Source organism: Rhincodon typus, chromosome 17, assembly GCF_021869965.1.
Source record: "Rhincodon typus isolate 14 chromosome 17, sRhiTyp1.1, whole genome shotgun sequence".
Lineage (NCBI taxonomy): Eukaryota > Metazoa > Chordata > Chondrichthyes > Orectolobiformes > Rhincodontidae > Rhincodon > Rhincodon typus.
The window spans coordinates 49089547-49109678 of record NC_063348.1 but is presented as its reverse complement, the minus strand read 5'-3'; the positions used below and the strand labels follow the sequence as shown (position 1 = coordinate 49109678).

The window sequence follows — 20132 nt, the reverse complement described above, 5'->3', positions numbered from 1 at the left end:
GCATGCACCATACTGGCACAGTGACTGATCACTGTGGCTCCACACTTGGAACTCTAACACTCATAGTCAAACTCTCAATCAACCAGACTCTAATGGTCAAATCTAACCCAGCAAGGTATCGCTTACCATGGATAGGTAGTTCTTAAGTGGCAGAGTTCAGAAATGACTGTTGGTGACTGAGCCAGTGATGGGTTTTGCCAGACATGGGGGGAGGGTTAAATTTAATAGAAACAAAATACTGTGGATGCTGGAGATCTGAAATTAAAACAGAACTTGCTGGAGAAACTCAGCAGGTCCAGCAGCATCTATGCAGAGAGGAACAGAATTGATATTTGGAGTCTATTGACTTTCTGTTTTTATTTTAATGATCACAAAGGTATATATTGTGTATAAATGCATTTCAGCCCATAGACTAATACATTTGTTTCAGAGGTGATCAAATATACCAGGTCACATTTTAAATGGCAACCATTCTTTGTAGCTTGAATGGGTAACCATCAACCTTTTTAGATGCCAGAGCTGAATCAGAAACATAAGAACCATACAATAAAGCTTCATCAGTCTGAACTGATGGTTACTTATATTGATCGAAAGATGGCAAGAAACAGGAGCAGTTGCCATTCAGTTCCTTGAAACTGCTCTGCCCAAGGCTCATCTGATCAGTGTCTTAACTCAATTTTCCTGACTGATCCCCCTTCACAAGTCTTGCCATTTCTCTCAAATCCCTCTATCAAAAATCTGTTTAACTCAGTCTCATATATACTCAGTAATCCAATCTCCAATGCTCACAGGGAAAGAGAATTCAAAACACTAACGTCCCTCTGTAAGATAAAAATTCTCCTCAATTTGTCTTAAATGGGTCACCCTTTATTTTTAAATTGATAGCATCACAAGGAGGAACATCCTTTCAGCATTTATCCTTGCCAAACCCCCTTTAGAGTTTCAGAACATGCAATAATTCTGACTCTGCATGCGCTGCATGAACAGGATATTTCTTCACTTCTACCAAGTAATAATGTCTCTGTGAGAAAGGTTCAATGGTATGGAGAGGGTATTGTGTGCTGTGTTCCCAGAATCCTGATGGTCAGAAGGTGCAGAATCTCACAGCTGGGGCCAACTCGAGAGACTGAGTAAAATGAAAAGGAGATTTCAAAACTTCCATCTTATAAAACGTGTTTTGTCAAGTTAAAGGATGGCAACATCAGATACACGCCCTTAAAAATTGCATGCAGTCTACACTTGAGTAAAAGCTTCTCTCCATGCTGCAGGTAATACAAGATGCAATGAATTGTTTTGGCACTGACTTCTGTCTTCACCAGCCTCTGTTGGAAAATCTTTGATACACACACCGAACCAGCAAGAAAATTACAAACACCAACTGTGCACATTCAACCAATTCAAAATTATATTATCAAAATTCAATCCTTTTAGCAATGCATCCTTTGGAGATAATTCTGGACAAAATGGTTTGTAATTATTGCCAACCAAGCAGAACAGCATAATTATATGCAGAAGATACAATGGAATGTATCGCTTAATGTAAAAATAAAACTGGTGCCAACGCCCATGAATTAGCTCCTTTTGAGTGAGCATTCAATAGGATTTAATTGCTCATAGAATAACATTCCTCTGTAATGTCACGCTACAGTCACAGTATTGTTGCAATGCAAAGCAAGTTACCTACAAAGTGTCAAGAATTATCAAAGTCATCACTGCATCATGCAGAGAATGATATACAGAGTACATTCAATGAACACTAATTGGGAGGCTGTCTTTTGAAGAGAAGTTGGACAAGCTAGATCAGTAACCTTGGTTAGGAGAGTAAGAGCTGTCTTGATTGAAACACATAAGATCATTAGCAGTCTTCTTCATAAGGTTGAATTTGGAAAGGATGTTTCCTCTTGTGAGGGGGATCATTGTCTGAAAGTATGTGGTAGCCCATTTCAGACCGATACAAGGAGAATTTTTTTTTCTCACATGATCTTGAATCTTTGGAACCATTTTCCTCAAAAGCGGAGCATTTATCTTTATAACAGAGGTACACTATTTATAAGAAAGGGCCTAGAAGGTTTTCAGGGTAGGTGGGAACTGGAAGTAAACAGATCAATCATGATCTTATGATGGGAAGACTTGGTCGGGGGGTGGCAAGTGACCTCCTGTTGTTCCTTATTCATCTGTTTATACTATTGATAGGTCTACAGTACATTTATCGAATATCACTGAAAAAAATTGTCAAAGCTCTTCGTCTTGACTAAGCTTGGCAGTTAACTGTCAGTCATCATCTAACTGCTGCATTCTTCATTATCGTGCCTCTACCAATTAGCGTCCACTTAATAACCATTAGCATTCTCCTCTCATATGGTATGAATGTAGTTTTCCCTTGATTTTGGTATTTCTGTGAATTGTCCTGATGAGCGCTGACAAAAAGTTTCAAAAATAAAGTGTCTTCTTTCAGCAAGAAGCAAGTTTGGTAGTATTTGTATTTCTGAAGTGAAAATATAAGCACAAATTGTTTGCTTGTCTGATTTCGGGAGAAGGTCAGAATATGGACTTAGGGGTTCAATCAGGATTTATCAGAACTTGACCTTTCTAAGTGGCAGAGCAAGGGGCTATGTTGGGATTGCACAGGATGTTGGTGAGGCCCCTTCTTGAGTACTGTGTGTAGTTCTGGTCGCCCTTTTATAGGAAGGATATTATCAAGCAGGAGAGGGTTCAGAAGAGATTTACCAGGATGTTGCTGGGAATGGACAGTGAGTTATAAGGACAGGCTGGATAGGCTGGGAATTTTAACACTGCAGCATAGAAGGCTGAGGGATGACCTTATAGAGGTTTGTAAAATCATGAGGGGTATAGATAAGGTGAACGGTAGGTGCCTTTTCCCTGGGGTGGGAGGGGTGGATTTCAAGACTAGGGGACATATTTTTAAGGTGAGAGAGGAGAAAGATTTAAAAAAGACATGAGGGGGAATTTTTTTTATACTGAGAGTGGTTCATATGTGGAATGAACTTCCAGATGAAGCGATGGATGCGAATACAGTTGCAATGTTTAAAAGATATTTTGATAAAGATATGAATAAGAAATATTGGAGGGATATGGGCCAAGTGCAGGCAGATGTGGCTAGTTAAGTTTGGGATTATTGTTGGCATCTACTAGTTGCACTGAAGGGTCTGTTTCTGGGCTGTATGACTTTATGACTGACTTGCGCTTGAGGGGCCAAATAGCCTGTTCATTCTCCTTATTCACACGTTCGATGTATTTTGTGGATTGAGGGGGCTGTGCAGTTCAGAGCATTTCCCTCATTATTACTTTAAATTTGAGCAAGAAATGTACATGAAATAAAAATTCCAATGCTTCATACAATTGCATGAGAGCTATAAAGAAGCATTCAATATCTAAAAAAAAAGTCTCTTTGAGATTTTTTTTTTTAAGAGGCAGCAATGTTAATACCAGATGCTGTTCTGTTATCCATATCAGTGGAAATTGAAGGTGTTTTGCTATTCTTTTCAATCTCCTTTCCGATAATCTGTTTTGTGTGCAGGGAAGATCATTGAAGGAGGGAGAAGCGGAAGGGGCAAAAATGGATTACAGAGTGCCTGCCTCTATTCCACATACCACAGCCTCAGCATTGCCTGTGATTTAGATGCACGACTCACTGTTGTGAAATATTTGACCATACCACAAAATAGCAACATAGATGTGGCTACAAGCTTTTGCAGACCTGAAAACCAACCAGGTTTGCCATAGTCTCACCCATCAGGAAGAAAAACTGATAATGGTTGGGAAAGAAAAGGAGGTGGAAAACATTACAAGAGATGTAAAGGAACAAAACAAAAGAATATGCTTTTTTTTTCCACTGGGAAACATTTGTCTTCAAATTAAACCAAGAAATTGTCTGCTGCAAAGATAATAAAACTACTCGCACTTTGTACAACACCTGAAATTTCTTTCTCCTGTGAATATCAATAGCGTACACACACATTAATTTATGTGCAGTACACAGCAGGGTAATAACAAACTGAACTCAGATCAGCCCAAGACCAAGCATAAACATAAGAATAAGGCTGCATGTGTTTAGTCAACCATTTGCTCAACTGAACGTCAGCAGGTTTACAATCTCTGACTGTCAGAAACCCACACTTTGAGGGATACAGTCATTTCTTGTGAGTTTCCCCAAATTGTCTGATTCATGGCCAAAGCATAGGGTGGGGTGTCAGACTTGAGAACCAATCGTTGGATTTCCAGAGGGAAAGCAGTCAGAGGCTGCCCTGGTAGATATGGGAGGGTGAAGCCAATGAAAATGGAAGCACGTTCTCTCCCAGTGTTTTCATTTAAGTAGGAAATTGGTCTTTGCAGCTGTGCTTTTGTGTCAGTGTGAGAGAGAGCGAGTGTGAGAGACAGTGAGTGTGAGACACAGCGAGTGTGAGACACAGCGAGTGTGAGAGAGACAGTGTGTGAGAGAGAGAGCGTGTTAGAGTGTGCGTGTGCATGTGAGAGTGTGCGTGTGAGAATGTGCATGTGTCTGGTGAAATACAAAGCCTCTGATTTTCAATTTCTTTTGCTTTGTTTTAAATTTTCCTCTACACTCCCCTTGAGCAACAAGCCATCCCTTGCTCAATGGGATTGGCAGGCTACCTGCTCCCAAGGAATTACCATGATCCTCTTAACCACAAGGAAGCACACAGGATTTGCACTTGGATCTCTGCTTTGTGGGCAATGTTTGAACTCAACCCAATGTTATCCGAGATTACCACAATTGGTAATTTACCAAGTGAGTGTAAGCCCTTGCTTTATGGTGCATTGTGGTGGATCACTAACATACTGCATTACGACTCTGCCACATGGTAGATTATCTTAGAACTAACATTGTGCAGTGTGGCCACAGCCATGGGCAATAAATGCTGGAACAGGCAGCAACGACCACGTCCCATAAGTTAATAAAAAAAGACACTAGAAGCTAAAGTTTTGGAGTAGGACTTGACCCACAATAGAGGGTAATAAAGGCAGGAACAATTTGATGCTCAACGGTCAGTGATTACCCGCATCAATTAATAACCCGGTAGGATTGCCAGTCTTTATTCAAACTCGTACTAATTTCTAACTTTGACTCTTCAAAATTCTTTAATCCTGGATATTCTTCTAGCTTTTCCTGGTAAATGATCTGATTTGTCTTCCAGTCACTCCCCCATCTCCTTCATCCTCTGGTGCTTTAGTAGGATTCTCTTCATGCACATCCATCAGAAACACATCAAAATAATTTCATACTTAAGTTTGGTCACTTGCAATATAAGCAAACATGACAACCATTGGAACACAGGAAGATTTTGCAAACAGCAATGAATTGACGAATCAGTCCATGCCCCTCACAATCTTATTCTTGGCCTACTTCTTGATAGCAATGCCTTGCCCATATGCTTATACCATACTGGGGGTGTATTCTTGAATGTGCTGTTCAAGGAAACCATTGAAAGTTGCATCATGTCACAATCTCATACCAATATCAATGTGCCATCATCGTCTGAAACTTTTATTTGTTAAACCTGTAAATGAAGCGACTCGCCAGTCACACTCAGTTTTAACGACACTACGTACACCCAAAATAAACGGGAGAGCCATGAGATCTCCTCCACTTACTGACATTTTCCATAAGAAATGTGTTTTTAATGGAATAAGCCCCAACCTCCTACCACATGCAGATTTGCAAATTTGAAATATGTAGATGATACGTTCATGATCTCAGAATCTGCAGCAAGGATTACGGTTTCCCCACACGTCTACATACATTCCATTCCACAGCAAGGCACTTTTGCAATGGAGCAGTCTAACTGCACTACTTCCTCAACATGCTGGCTGAGAGATCTGTGAGCAGATTCTCTCGTATTGTCTTCCCCAAGTCTACCAACACTGGTCAATATATACCCTGGAATTCAAATAGCTCCACATGCTAAAACTGGCTTTATTAGCAATCTTATACATCAGCCATTTGCTCACCTTGTAAGCTTGACACAGAAATAGAACGCATCAATTATTCATTGGGACAGTGGCTATCCAGATCAGATCACTATTCACCATGACTCATACAAATTGGTCAGAGACTACCAGTTCTGGACCTGAGATGTGACTGATCTATCTCAAATTACCCTGGAAAGGCAAAATACCTGAAAAAATTGATGAGGTTAAGCAAGCCACTTCACACTGTGATATCATGGCATCAGTGGCATGGCAGTGGAACCGTCCACAACTGAGCAACGTCCTGGGTGAATCTCAATGTCACTGCAATGCCTCAATAAATCAACTGTACAATCCAAACATCATGTTTGCCCAGCTGTTCACAATAAGCAGAGTCCAGCCTTTATTTAACCAGCCCGTGCAGAAATTCAGGCAAAATGTGATTCGGCAATTTTGCAGCTTTAGCTGAACAATCCTGATTGTAAATCAGTTGTTATTGTAACAATAATCACATATGTGCACAATGCTGCTGGAAGCAACATGCAGTCATTCACATGGCTGAACACATTGCATCGAAAGGGACGTGTGGAGGCCTCATGCCTTTTCTCAAATTACCCAGAAGCCAATGGTGCTTCCCCTGTGACAAAGTGTCAGCCAATCAAAATTGATTTCCCTGTACTCCCATTGTGTAAACTGTTGTGATTGTTGGAAATTTTGCAGTTTTGCATTTGTCCTGATGAGTGCAAGACCAAAGGTTATGGTAATATGCTGTTCTTTTCAGCACTGGTTACATTATTGTTATGGCTTTCGATCCAAAATTGTGTGACTTGTGGACGAGAACACTGCCGTCTGGGCCAGCCCGATCCAGAAAATTCAAACCCCAATGCTAATTTGACCTCAAGAGCATTACGAAGACATTAGCAACTCACAGAGATTCACCCCTGTTTGTGAATAAATGAGCAGAAGAAATGGAACAAATAACATCCAACAATAAACTCACAACCTTAGGTTGACAAAAGGCCATAACGAATGCACACTTACGACAATCCTGCTCATCGGAATCATCCCCGCAGTCATTGTCACCATCACAGACCCAGGAACGCCGAATGCATTTGCCATTGTCACAATGGAATTCCAGAGGGGAGCAAGTCGGCAGCACTGGAAAAGAAATGTCAAACAGATGGTGAATTAAGAATATATTTGTCTTACCATTTTGTTCTGTATGTCAGAGCTATATTTCAAAAGTACTTTGTCTGCAAACCAGACTGTACGGATTCCTCATTAAAAAAAAACTTTCAGGAAATCTTCAAGAAGATGTTGTACTATTTATAAATGAGGACAAGAATCAAAAGGTCCTTCTCCAGATATCAAGACTCATGCTCAATAAACAAACGGTTAAAAACTCCTCTTTTACTCATTTGCATCTCTTAGCTTTCAAACACGAACTGAGAAGATAACTTTAAAATTAAAAGTGCCACCCTAAAGAGAACTTGCTCTGCAACTTGCTTGCTTCTTTTCTCCACCCTGAATTGCCACTTCCAAAATAATTAGGGTGGGGATTCATGGCAGCAATCTCAATGTGGACATAAATGCCTCTCTGTAGTGTCATAAATTGTGGAATACAGTACACCATTATAGACAGCCTTCCATTCAACGTTATCTAATGGGATCAAACTTCTGCTTTGATTATTCAATCAACAATCTGGATACAAATTACAAAGGTTTCCCAAAATGAAATCATGTTTCAATATCTACTCAAACTCATTCGAGTATCACAAACATAACTGGGAGGCATTTCAGAACGTAATTGTATCTCTGGCAGCATCTGTGAAGGGGAAAACAGAGATAATGTTAACTCTGTATCAGAGATAGTAGGAACTGCAGATGCTGGAGAATCTGAGATAACAAGGTGTAGAGCTGGATGAACACAGCAGGCCAAGCAGCATCATAGGAGCAGGAAGGCTGACGTTTCGGGCCGAGACCCTTCATCAGAAAATGTTTTCTCCTTCACAGATGCTGCCAGACCCGCTGAGCTTTGCCAGCAACTTTGTTTTTGTTCCTGATTTACAGCATCCGCAGCTCTTTTGGTTTTTATTTTGTAATTGTATCTCTCCCTCTGTTGTATAAAAATACTTAACAGTGGTTAACTGGTGCAATTTTATGCAAATCTTAAAATGGGTTTCTCAATAAAAAGGCACTTTTTCTGAGAATTTGAGACTAACATCCATTAGGTGCCTTAATAGTAAATATTTAATTACTTTGAAATATTTGATGAAATAATTTAATAATTTTATTGCCGTACACATTTTAGCAAATTACATTTTTAATAAATTAAATAAAACTGTTAAAGTGTGTCTCTGGATGCCTTTGTAAATTTTTTAAAAATCAGCTTAACTTGCAGAGTTTGTCAAACAGCTGTAATGGCTAGAGATCAATCGTGCTCTTTAATTCATTCTGGTGGTGTGACTGGCCTCCAGCCCCAGTGCTTTTTAGAAACAGTGCAGAAGGTCACAAAACTCATTCTCAGAGCAAGTGTTTGAAATGCCTCGATCTTTTTAACAGCTTTGGCCAATTCTGGACCTATGGCACTGGTAAAATCAACATAACACTGATGAAATTCTACCTCAGTGCCTCCCTTTAACAGATCTATTTGTAAATTTCACAAATAAAACATTAACCCATGTCCATGGCTGAAAGAGTGGTACATCAGGAAATAGACAACCTAAATTACATTCAAATCTTTGAAGCACTAAATAATTCAGAAATGTTAAAGTATAATATCTGTTAATACAATTCTGCGCCTCTTGCACGATTGTAGTGTTTTAACTAACACTTGCATCATTCACAGAAACACAGCCATTAACTTAGCTGTTAAAATAAAACAGTTCCTATTGCCATCAATTTTCAGAAGCTGTATTCATTCTTCACTTAACTCTATAGTTTTCCAAAACGTTGCAACTTTCCAGCACCTCAAATTAAACAGACTATAGCATGAAACGTCATGCTTCCAGTTAATAGAAAAGGCAGTGAACTCTTTATCTTGGTACAGTAAGTAACTCTCAGGGATAATGAATACCTCATTTAGTTAATTCAAATCTTTCATCCAAGGAACTGGGTAGCATGATGAAGGGATCCAGGTTTAAATAAAAGACTATTGAATTTCCACAGCAATAGAAGTAGAGGGCCTGAAGGTATATTGCTCAGCTTCCATCTGCACACCCAATCATGAATAGCCCATGGCAGATAAATAAGACATTTCTAAAAAAGAAAATAAAAAGTTTCCTCCCAGAAATAAGAGAGAGATACAGATCTTCAAAGCCCCAATGAGGCCTGCGGCATCTTACATCAATTGGGCTTTATCAGCTTGATGGCTTTTTAGTTGCCACTGTGACCTCTTTTCCAACGATTGCTTTGGCTAAGGGGGGATTAGAATAATCCTTGATTACCAGTGATATCAACTTGGCCTACAGACCTTAGCTTGCAGCTCTTGTTGAATTAAAGTTCCAGAAATGGTAAACATTTCTCATGAGTATGGGAAGCATTGGAGCTAATGACACAAATGACTTTGTTCAGAGTATTTGATGAATGTGTTAAGATATGGAGAAGTAACAATTCTCAGATGGTCCAGATGTTCTTAAGAGCTTCCCATTGTATCATATAACCATTGACTCTCTTAGGATGTGCCTTGTGGCACATAAGGTGCAGGTGGGCTATAACCAGTAATAATTACGCCACACAAATGTTTCAAAGGGTTTTCTTTATCTGATTGCAAGCAGGTTTAACAACATCAATTTAACAAGATGATATAGCACTGAACTTGGAGCTCTAACTAGCTGGTCAAAAGTTGTGTTTTTAATGTGGGGGAAGGCTAATGCAGTAAGGACACTTCTGCTGGTCAGTGATTTCTGTATTCATGGTCTAGGAATTCAAGATCTTACATGCATTCTGAACTGAGACTCTCATGGCAATAGTGACCACTGAGGCGTTCTTAATAAGTGTTATTGTCTGGAAGTACAGTGATACTCCATGGATAAAATACACACACAATTTTTCACAGTCCAGTCTGAGATATTAGATTTATTGTAAGCAAATCCATCAATGTATAGCATAGTGTACACTGTGTCTGACAACTGTCACTTTATTTCTGTTGACTTATTTTCAATGTCACATTCCATTTGTTAATATATATTCTTTGTAATACATACATCATCACTCATCCACACACACACAATCACATTGGCAGTGTACTTTTGAACCTGGCACTTAACTGTGGGCACAGAACTTAGAGTGCAGCAAGGCCTACACGTTAATAATATCATTTCAATCTGCTCCCAATTGTTTTACTGGGACCTTGACTGGTGCTAAGATATAGAAACACAAAAACAGGAGCAGGACTCGGCCCTTTGAGGCTGCTCTGCCATTCAATATTATCATGACTGATCACCTAACTCAGCGCCCTGTTCCGCTTTCTCCCCATACCCTTTGATCCCTTTAGCTCTAAGAGCTATATCTAACTCCCTCTTAAAAACAAATGACTTTGGCTTCAACCACTTTCTTTGGCACAAAATTCCAACGGTTCAACTCTCTCTTGGTAAAGAAATTTCTCCTCACCTCAGGCCTAAATGGCCTACCCCATACCCTAAGACTGTGACCCCAGGTTCTGGACTCCTCAGTAATCAGGAACATGCTTCAAAATCTTTTCTTCACATCCGAAATGCATTTGTCACATTACTGTTTTCGCAAGTAACAAGCAAATAACATTTTTATATCCACCATTTAGAAGCTGCAGTAATAATACCGAACTTTGAATAAAAACCAATACTGCTATTTCCCCTGCTCACTATATACACACACACAAACAGCAAGCTGAACTCCAGACGAAGTTTGCAAGACTGTCGTGCAGCTACTACACACTGGGCATAACACAAATACAAAAATATTCACATCAGACTATCCAAATTCTCAATAAAAATCACCTCAGGCAAAACTACAGCAAAGCTAAAAGTTCGCATTAGTGCAAACAGGTAGATTGGACAAAGACGCTGAATTGAACAGTTAAGTAGCTGTTGATCATTTGCAAACTGTGCTACATTTTTCTCATGGGGGTTTAGAGTTTGCCTATCAAAATAAACCTAAATGATGATCAGTGTCACAAACATTGTAGAATGCGTGGAACCATAACTGTCCAAACAGAAAATTCAAAGTAAGCTGAAAATTGAACCACGCTTTAGATTTGTGTTTGATACAACTGTCCTGTTCATTTTAACCATAGTGTAACCATGGAGATGTTTGGAGCCATGAATAAGTCAATGGATTAAATTCTTATGTAAACTGATCTTAAACAACCCCGTTTCAGACTTTATTGCATCTAATCCAAGGTATAATCTTATTCCATTTACTCAAACTGTAAACCTTTGGACGTTAATTTTATTCCATATGAATGTTATTGAATGAGCTCAACTAAAGGTTAAATAGGCGCGTTATATCCAAGACTGTGATACTACCTGCCTTTGTAATGTACCAGGGAACAGGGTTAACGTTCCAAGTTGATGACCTTTCATCAGACTCTGAACAAAAAGTCATCGACTTGAAACATTGACTAGCTTACAGTCAGAATGAATCTGTCAATGGTAAATCATGCCAAAAAATGCTCATTTTTCTGTGTTTAAGCTTGGCTGCTACCTGCAACAAAGCTTGCTGTGTCACACACACACACACACACACACACACACACACACACACACACACAATCCACTGCTGGAGCTAGAATGTCCCTTGAAGAGCAGCAGCAAAATCTGTACCAATTAACACTGAAAGGAAATTTCTGCAGGTAGTAACAGAGTTAACGTTAGAGTCTAGGGACTCATCAGAACTGACAGCCACTCAAAGAAAGTGGTATCTGCGCTGAAAACGAGGGTGAGTTTTGGGGGTGGAGGGAGAAGTGAGGGAATAGGTGGAGACGGAGCCCAGAGAGAGAGAGAGATATGAAAGGGGTAAGCAAGCGAGGAGATTGATAATAGACAAGGGCAGAAGAGAGACAACAAGGTGCAGAGCTGGATGAACACAGCAGGCCAAGCAGCATCATAGGAGCAGGAAGGCTGACGTTTCGGGCCTAGACCCTTCAGAAGAGAAACTGAATAATTGATAATGAGACCTGAGAGTAGGAGAGTGTGGATAGGCTGTGCTGAAAGCTGCCCATGTATTGGGATAAAAGGCATGAGAGTGAGTTAAATGCAACCGTAAATCACCACAAGCTACCTTTAATTTGGTTACTTATTAAGAAATCTCACAATCAAGTACTGAAATAATGTTTTAAACTTTATTGCATGTAACAACCAAAATAAGGCCCCACAAGTGAGGAAGTTAAGCCTCACAAACCAACCTGGTTATTATCTAATTAATGGTGGAACTTGGCCAGATTCCACTAACAGCGTCTGTCGTAGAGTCAGAGTCATATAACTCGGAAACAGAACCTTCAGTCCAATTAGTCCATACCGAACATAATCCCAAACAAACCAGACCCACCTGCCTGCTCCTGGCCCATATCCCTCCAAACTTTTCCTATTCATATGTCCATCCAAATGTCTTTTAATTGTTGTAATTGTACCCGCATCTACCACTTCATCAGGAAGTTCATTGCCCGTGTGAACCACCCTCTCTGTAAAAGCTTTGCCTCTTAACTCTTTTTTAAATCTCTCTCCTCTCACCTTAACGATGTCCCCCCTAGTCTTAAAATTTCCCATCTTAGGGCAAAGACAACAACCATCAACTCTATCTATACCCCTCATTATTTTATAAACTTCTATCAGGTCATCTCTCAACCTCCTACGCTTCTGTAAAAAAGTCCCAACCTATCCATCCTCTATAGAAGTGTCCGAAGTTCAATCTTTATGCAGTGTTGTTCTGTGAAATTCTGCTGTTAAATAATTCTGGTGTTGGATTCTTATACAATACTCTCTTTGTCGAGTTTGTGGTGTGACATTATTGATGATTCAAAAGATTGTTTCATCCCCAACATTGATTACATTTCTGGAGACCTCAAGCCTGCAGCTTGCCTTCTTATCAGAAGTAGCTCCTCTGTTACATTTGGGGTTTGCTGTTTGTTCAAAACAACAGCTTTCCCTGCATTTAACCCCTTTACTTCGGGGCATTACTCCTGCAGGCAGACTTAACTGTCATTTTGTCACGAGGCAGCAGATTGCCAAGCAAAATTCTCTCCTCTCTCCCAGGGAACAGCTTGTTTATGTTGCTTCTTCCGGGAGATGGTTAATTGGCACATTACTTTTAATTCCTTTATAACAGCTTCTCCTGTCCCTTTCATTCCAAGAAACCATTTATTCCAGAGAGAATTATTGCTGCTTCTTTGAATCCATGTTCTGAAGTTTACATTGTCACACAACCCATGTCATGACAGGACCAGGGTGTGGGGGGGGTGAGTAAAAAAACACATGGAAAGATGGAATCAGGCTGTAAAGTTATTGAACTCGGTGTTGAGTCCTAAAGGCTGCAGGGTCCCCAAGTGAAAACTCAGGTGCTGTTCTTCCAGCTTGCACTAAGGCTCACTGGAGCACTGCAGCAGGCCTGAGACAGAAATGTTGGCATGGGAACATGGCAACGTGTAAAACTGGCAGGTGACTGGAAGCTCTGGGATAAGTAGGAGTAGGGTTATTTAGCTTATTAGGCCTGCTCCACCATTCAATTAGAGCATGGCTAATCTTCTACCTCAATATCGATTTTCCTCATTATTCCCACGTCCCTTGATATATTTAACACGTGGAAATCCATCAATCTCTGGCTTGAACAGGTTCAATGTCTGAGCCTCCCTTGGCATTTTGCGATAGAGATTTCCAAAGACTGTCCACCCATGATGAAGAAATTCCTCCTCATCCTAATCCTAAATGGCCTGTCTGTATTCTGGTCCTATCCTTTTAAAAGAAAACATTAACTAAGTTCAAAAGAAAAAGCCCGTGACATGATCAAAATGTCATGGTCGAAAAACTTAGAAAACTAGAAGGAAGTTTACCAAAACCAAACCAAAATAACATTATCCAGGCTTACCCCAGTCCCTGTGCTGTGTGCCAGTCTCTAAAAGTGTCGCGCGGTTCTTGACTATGCCCCCACTCCCACCGCGATGGACAGCCCTGGGAGCACACCTTGGGAGTTTCTGCCTGAGGTCTGTACTAGGGAATGGAGTCTCAACTCACTTGGCTCAGGAAACCGGCATTAGCCACCATTTGATCCAGGTCCCATCACAGCCATTGCCTGGCATATGGTTTTGACATTTCCTCTGGAGTTCAGCTGTTTTGTCCATGTTTGAACCAAGGCTGTAATGAAGTCAGGAGCAGTGTGGCCCTGGCGGGACCCAAACTGGGCATCACTGAGCAGGTTATTGCTGAGCAGCTACACTGTTGAAGGCACCTTCCATCACTTCACTGATGATCTCACACTCTCCAAAGTGGCCAACGGAATGTAGGTTGTTGTGGAAGGAGCAGATAAGACTGAGAAGCCCAAAACCTTGTCGAGTCCAGCTTCTGCTGACAGTGTCAAATGCCCAAGTGAGAGCCACAAACTGTAACTATACCAAGCTGCTGGTTTATTACGGCCAGCATTTATCAATCTGGACCTTCTAGCATAATGGTAGGGGCACTACCATGACACAATAGCCCTTGTTGTCTGGCTGTGAAATACAGACGACTTAAAAGCTTTCACAAAAATAAAACTCATCATTTTCATCTTCATCGTTAAGTAGCACATTGCCTTTACCCTGGAAGGACAAAATCATTTACATAGCAGTCTTCTCAAAGACAGAACACCCAAGTTTGTTGGAATTCAAAAGAAAGAAGCTTCATTGGCTGGAGCAGCCCACAGGGAGGAAGGCAGCAGCATCTCAGAGATCTTTCTGTACAGGAGGTAGCTGGAACCAGACCATCAGCAGGACATCTAAAACTCGACTTCAGGCTTGCAAGGGGAGGCAATAGCCTAATGGTATTATCGCTGGACTGTTAGTCCAGAAGCCCGGATAACATTATGGGGACATGGGTTCGAATCCCACCATGGCAGATGGTGGAATTTGAATTCAATAAATATCTGGAATTAAGAATCTAATGGTGACTGTGAATCCATTGCCGATTGTCAGAAAAACCCATCTGGTTCACTAGTGTCCCTTAAGGAAGGAAACTGCCATCCTTACCTGGTCTGGACTACATGTGATTTTCCAGGCCCACAGCAACGTGGTTGACTCTTAAATGCCCTTTAGGCAATTAGGAATGGGAAATAAATGCTGCCTAGCCAGAGATGCCCTCATCCCGTGAATGAATAAAAAGAAAAAAGAAAAAAAAAGTGATGTGAAGGCCCGAGACATTGATGATCACATCCAACAATCAATAGCTAACAGAAGAAAAATGGTGATACTTCCTGTGAGTTTGTATGCATTACCACAACGACCAGTAGCTAACAGACCTGGTAACAGACACCAATTCCAAAACCAACCGCCCACAACAACACTTGATAACTTTACACATGGTACTTGTGGTAGAACCTCTTACATTAGCAGCAAAGGTGCACCATATAAAGTCATCCCATCTGAAATGGATCTGTCTGCTGTGTGTCCATCATCTTTTGTGGACAGAAGGATGCCAATGATGATACAGACATAAAACTGATCAGTTTCGCTTTCTGTTCAGAAATGTAACGACAAAGGCAGCAGAATCCCTGATGGAGACCCGTAAATTGAGTTCATGTCATCTCATTTTCTTTGAACAATATGGCTCATTTTTAAGGGGGACATAAAATTGCTGCTGCAGTGTCAAAGGTGCACACTTCAATGCTATCACAGAGGAAATGATGAGGAAATGTGCAGTCGTGACCTTTGAGCAGGGAATTATTCAAGGCATAAGCACTAACATTTAATAGCACTGCCTAGACTGAGCTATCTTCACAATGAAAGAATTACTCATTCATTTAGGAACACTTTACAGTACAGTAGGTCAATATTATCGGCCTGGTGGGCACAATGGACAGCTCTTTAAATACTTCTGAACAAATTAATTGCTCTGCTGTTCTAATGATTTTTTGTCAAATGTCTGCATAGTTTTTGGATGGAATAGTAACTTTAAGAGCCTAATCTTGAGAAGGGATTTATTTTTCCTGCAATTTTGTTGTGTCCTATTATCATTTCACATCTTATGTTCTACAATCCAGCATCTGAAAGAATGTCAAGGAAGAAAATACAATCGTTCACTAGACATGACAGCAGAGGAACTATATTCAGACTGATAGGAATGGAACCTTCTATAGGCTTTGAATCTGAATGTTGTAAAGACAGTGTCTCTTTATTTTTGTGTTTTTGAAAATTGCAGACTGAAACAGAGAAGAACTATTTTAAAATCAGTGTTTTAAAGGATTGCTACACATTTTGACAAGCAACCTTACATTTATGGCAAGCATTGGTTAATTAGCTGGTTGACCGGCAGTAATTGAATGGTTAAAATAGGCAAATTGGAACAAAGGTGTTCTATGTACACATGCGGCTGGTTGGCAACAATAAATCGATTGTCTCTGCACTAGCAATCAGCCCTTGATGACAAAAGCCATGTGCCTGCCAATACCATGTGATTGGCTCTCAGGTAACTGAACAGCTTAGGCTGGAAACAAGATACAGAGAAGACTTTTGGTCTCCATTAATGCAACAGCTGTCTCTCTGTTCTCTGCAGTCAAAACCCATTTTAAACCTGGAGAAAACCAGTTCATCTTTCCTGCGGTTGTTTTAAGCTGTGAGTTTTAACTGATAAGTCAGAGACCTTTTAAAAAGTAAGGCAGCCGCCAATGGAAGCATCCAGAGAAAGAGGACGGAAAAGCAATGATCTAACCAGCATAAAGATCTCAGCAACCTGTAAATAGGAACCAGTGAACTCTCTCATTGTTTACGTCTGCCCATAACCTATTTAATGTCTGTTTTTATGTGTGCATGTGTATTTGTAAGAGTTAAGAGGAGGACTGGAGTGTTAATTTGTCGTGTAATACACAGATGGTTTATAACTGTTTACCTGTAGCTAGAATCTAATTATTTGTGATGAATAGTAATCTTGTTCAGTCCAGAAACCTGGTTTCCATCAACCTGAGTCTGAAAATCAGGTAAGTTGAGCAATTTAGTGTACTTATTTTAAAATTTTTTAACTTTGTGTTAACTCTGTGAATAGCAGGGCTGTATTTCTAGAGTGCTAATCCAGTGAGGTGGGACAATGGTGCTCTGTTAGCTATACCAAGCTTTTGACAGTCATATTTGTATATTAACATAACTTTCACTTTAAGCGGATGCCAATATAAATTGTCTCTAACAAATACTTGTGCACGTGGTGTACCTAAAAGGAAAGGATAACTTTATGAAGACATGTTCTGGGCACAAAGTCTCACCTTTTGGCTCCTATATCAAGTAGTCTGGTGAACTTTTCCTGATGGTTCAGCTCTTCATCAAGGAGTCACCCACTTAAATCCCTGTCATACATTCCATAAGGAACAACTTATCACTTTTGGTGGGACTTTCAATCATTAGAGCACATCTTAGAAATGTGTTCCCTTGTTTTTGAAAATACGAGTTAGAATCTTGTAGGTGGTATCTGCTAGTATTTCCAAAAAGAGTTCACTGAGGCATAAATAAGGCACAAAGTGTCACTGTCATTCATCAATGTGAAACTGTGCCATTTTAAAATTACAGAGCTTTTGTAATTGCTGCTAGGTATTCCATGTTATTCATCTTCATAGCTTATGCCTGACTGGAATTGCTAAAAGAATATCTACAGAAATAGGCTATAAGAGACAGGAAAAAAAAAATGCACAGCAAGACCATTATTAAGAAGTTAGGAATACTGCAGTGAGTAACTCACTTCCTGACTCCCCAGGGTTTGACAAGGCACAAGTTAGGAATGTGACGGAATACTCCCCACTTGCCTGAATGGGTGCAGCTCCAACAACATTCAAGCAGCTTGTGTCATCCAGGAGAAAGCAGCACAACTGACTGGCACCACAGCTACTGCCTACATCACAGATGCTCAGTAGCAGCAGTGCATACTATCTAAAAGAGATGCAGCAAAACTTCACTAAAGATCCTTAGACAGCACCTTCTAAACCCATGATCACTTCCATCGAGATGGACGAGGGTAGCAGATACACGGGAACACCACCCCCATGCAAGTTCCTCTCCAAGCTACTCACCATCCTGACTTGGAAATATATCACTGTTGCTGATCAAAATCCAGTAATTCCCTCCACAAGGGCTATGTGGGTCAACCGACACCATGCAGACTGCAGTGATTCAAGAAGACAGCTCACTACCACTAGGGGACAGGCAGTAAATGTTGGACTAATCATGCCCCACAAGTGAATAAAAAAAGGACCAATCTACAAATTTCTGCCCCTTTCTTTTGTTTTATACATTCACGGGATGAGGGCGGGCGTTACTGGCTGGGCCAGTGTTTATTGCCCATTGCTAATTGACCAGAGGGCAGTTAAAAGTCAACCACATTGCTGTCGGTCTGGAGTCACATTCTGCTCCCGCATTCTCTTTAGAGTCGTCCCCATTATTTTGTATTGCATCCTGCGTTCTTCCCACCAAAATTAATCACTTTGCACTTCTCTGCACTAAGTTAGATATGCCCCACATGTCCAATCATTCCACCAAACTTTCTTTGTCCTGTGGAAGTTCTACATTATGCACGGTGAACAAGTGCTGGCAAGAGAATAAGTTAACACAGGAATCTTCCTATTTACTCGTTCTTGGAATGTGAATGTTGTTGGGAAGGCAATACAACAGTACGTCCACATAGTACCTGCCCTGTTGGTGCTTAAATCACAATAGCATGGGGCAGGATCTTTTTGGATGGCAGGGTTTTCCGAATTGTCACGGTAATGACAAGACACTCGCATCTTCAGGCAATCATGGAAACCCTATATTCACTCTGAGGAACCTTAATTGGCCGGAGCTGGGACTTGTGCCCTCACTCAGATTGAAGTCCTGCCTTGGAGGGCTCTGTAGCCCCAGCTGCACCAAGGGAAACATTGGCCAGGATTATCCTGGCCTGTAAGCAGTGCCAGACTCTAAATCCCAGAATCATACAGTAATTTGAAGATGAGCAAAGATGTACAAGTGAAAGAGTTAACTTGCCAATGTCAAGGCTCCAGGTGAGGATAAGAAATTTGGATACACATGCACAATGAGCTTCTGACTGATAGGTATTAATGTGCAATGGTGCAAAATTCATTATTGTAACAGTTCCAGTTTACTGAATTGCTGGGAATTGACTGAACTCTTGAGGCCAGTCAAACCGAGACTGGATCATGTGACGAAACCCATGCAAAAGGATGAACATGTAAAACTGACAAGTTGTTTTGTGTCCTGTTGCTTTTCTCCTGCAATGGCTTTTTCGTCTGACTGGCAGGATAATGCACTCCAGTCTTCTGATGGGAAGCTTGCCTTGTTAAAATTCAATTACTGGCAGTCTCTGTGGCCAAAGAAAAGGCAAGACTACATGGAATTCCACAACACTGCACCTGGAGATTTCGCACAGACTTCCACCCAACAAAACATTCGGAGATGAGTCACAACAAGAAACCTGATACCCAGCCCCTGGCTTTGCACATGTTATGTATTATATTATTCTTTCGTGGGATAACAGTGTTGATGGCAAAGCCAGTACTTGCTGCTAATTTGGTTCCTAATTGTCCTTGTGCCGAGTGGCTTGCCTGGCCTTTTTTGAAGACACAAATGAAGAGTCAATCTGTGCCTTGGTCTGGAGTCACATGTAGGCCAGACTGGCTAAGGGCAGCAGATTTCCTTCTGTAAGGGGCATTAATGAACCAATGAGATATTCTGCCAATGATCGTTGTCATGGTCACCCTCACTTAGACTAACTTCATATTCTAGCTTGATTCATTTAAATTTCCCTAGCTTCCCTGAGATTTGAGCCTATGCTCCCAGATGATTAAAAACTGAAGGAACTGCAAATGCTCTAAATCAGAAACAGAAACAGAAGTTGCTGGAAAAACTCAGCACATCTGGCAGCATCTGCAAAGAGAAATACATTCTGAGCTTTTCCAGTAACTTCTGTTTTTGCTCCTAGATGATTAGCCTGGGCTTCTGGATTACAAGTGTGAGATAACAAGGTGTCGAGCTGAATGAACACAGCAGGCCA

At 40.7% G+C, this 20132-nt stretch overlaps 1 protein-coding gene across 2 annotated transcripts in view; it reads right to left on the bottom strand.

Annotated features, from left to right (window-relative positions):
• lrp4 (low density lipoprotein receptor-related protein 4) overlaps nt 1-20132 on the bottom strand; it is a 359208-nt gene that overhangs the window by 130856 nt on the left and 208220 nt on the right. For both annotated transcript variants that reach the window (XM_048607192.1, XM_048607193.1), the window contains exon 3: nt 6988-7104. In XM_048607192.1, the coding sequence (XP_048463149.1) occupies nt 6988-7104 (117 nt within the window). The remainder of the gene's footprint in view (nt 1-6987; nt 7105-20132) is intronic.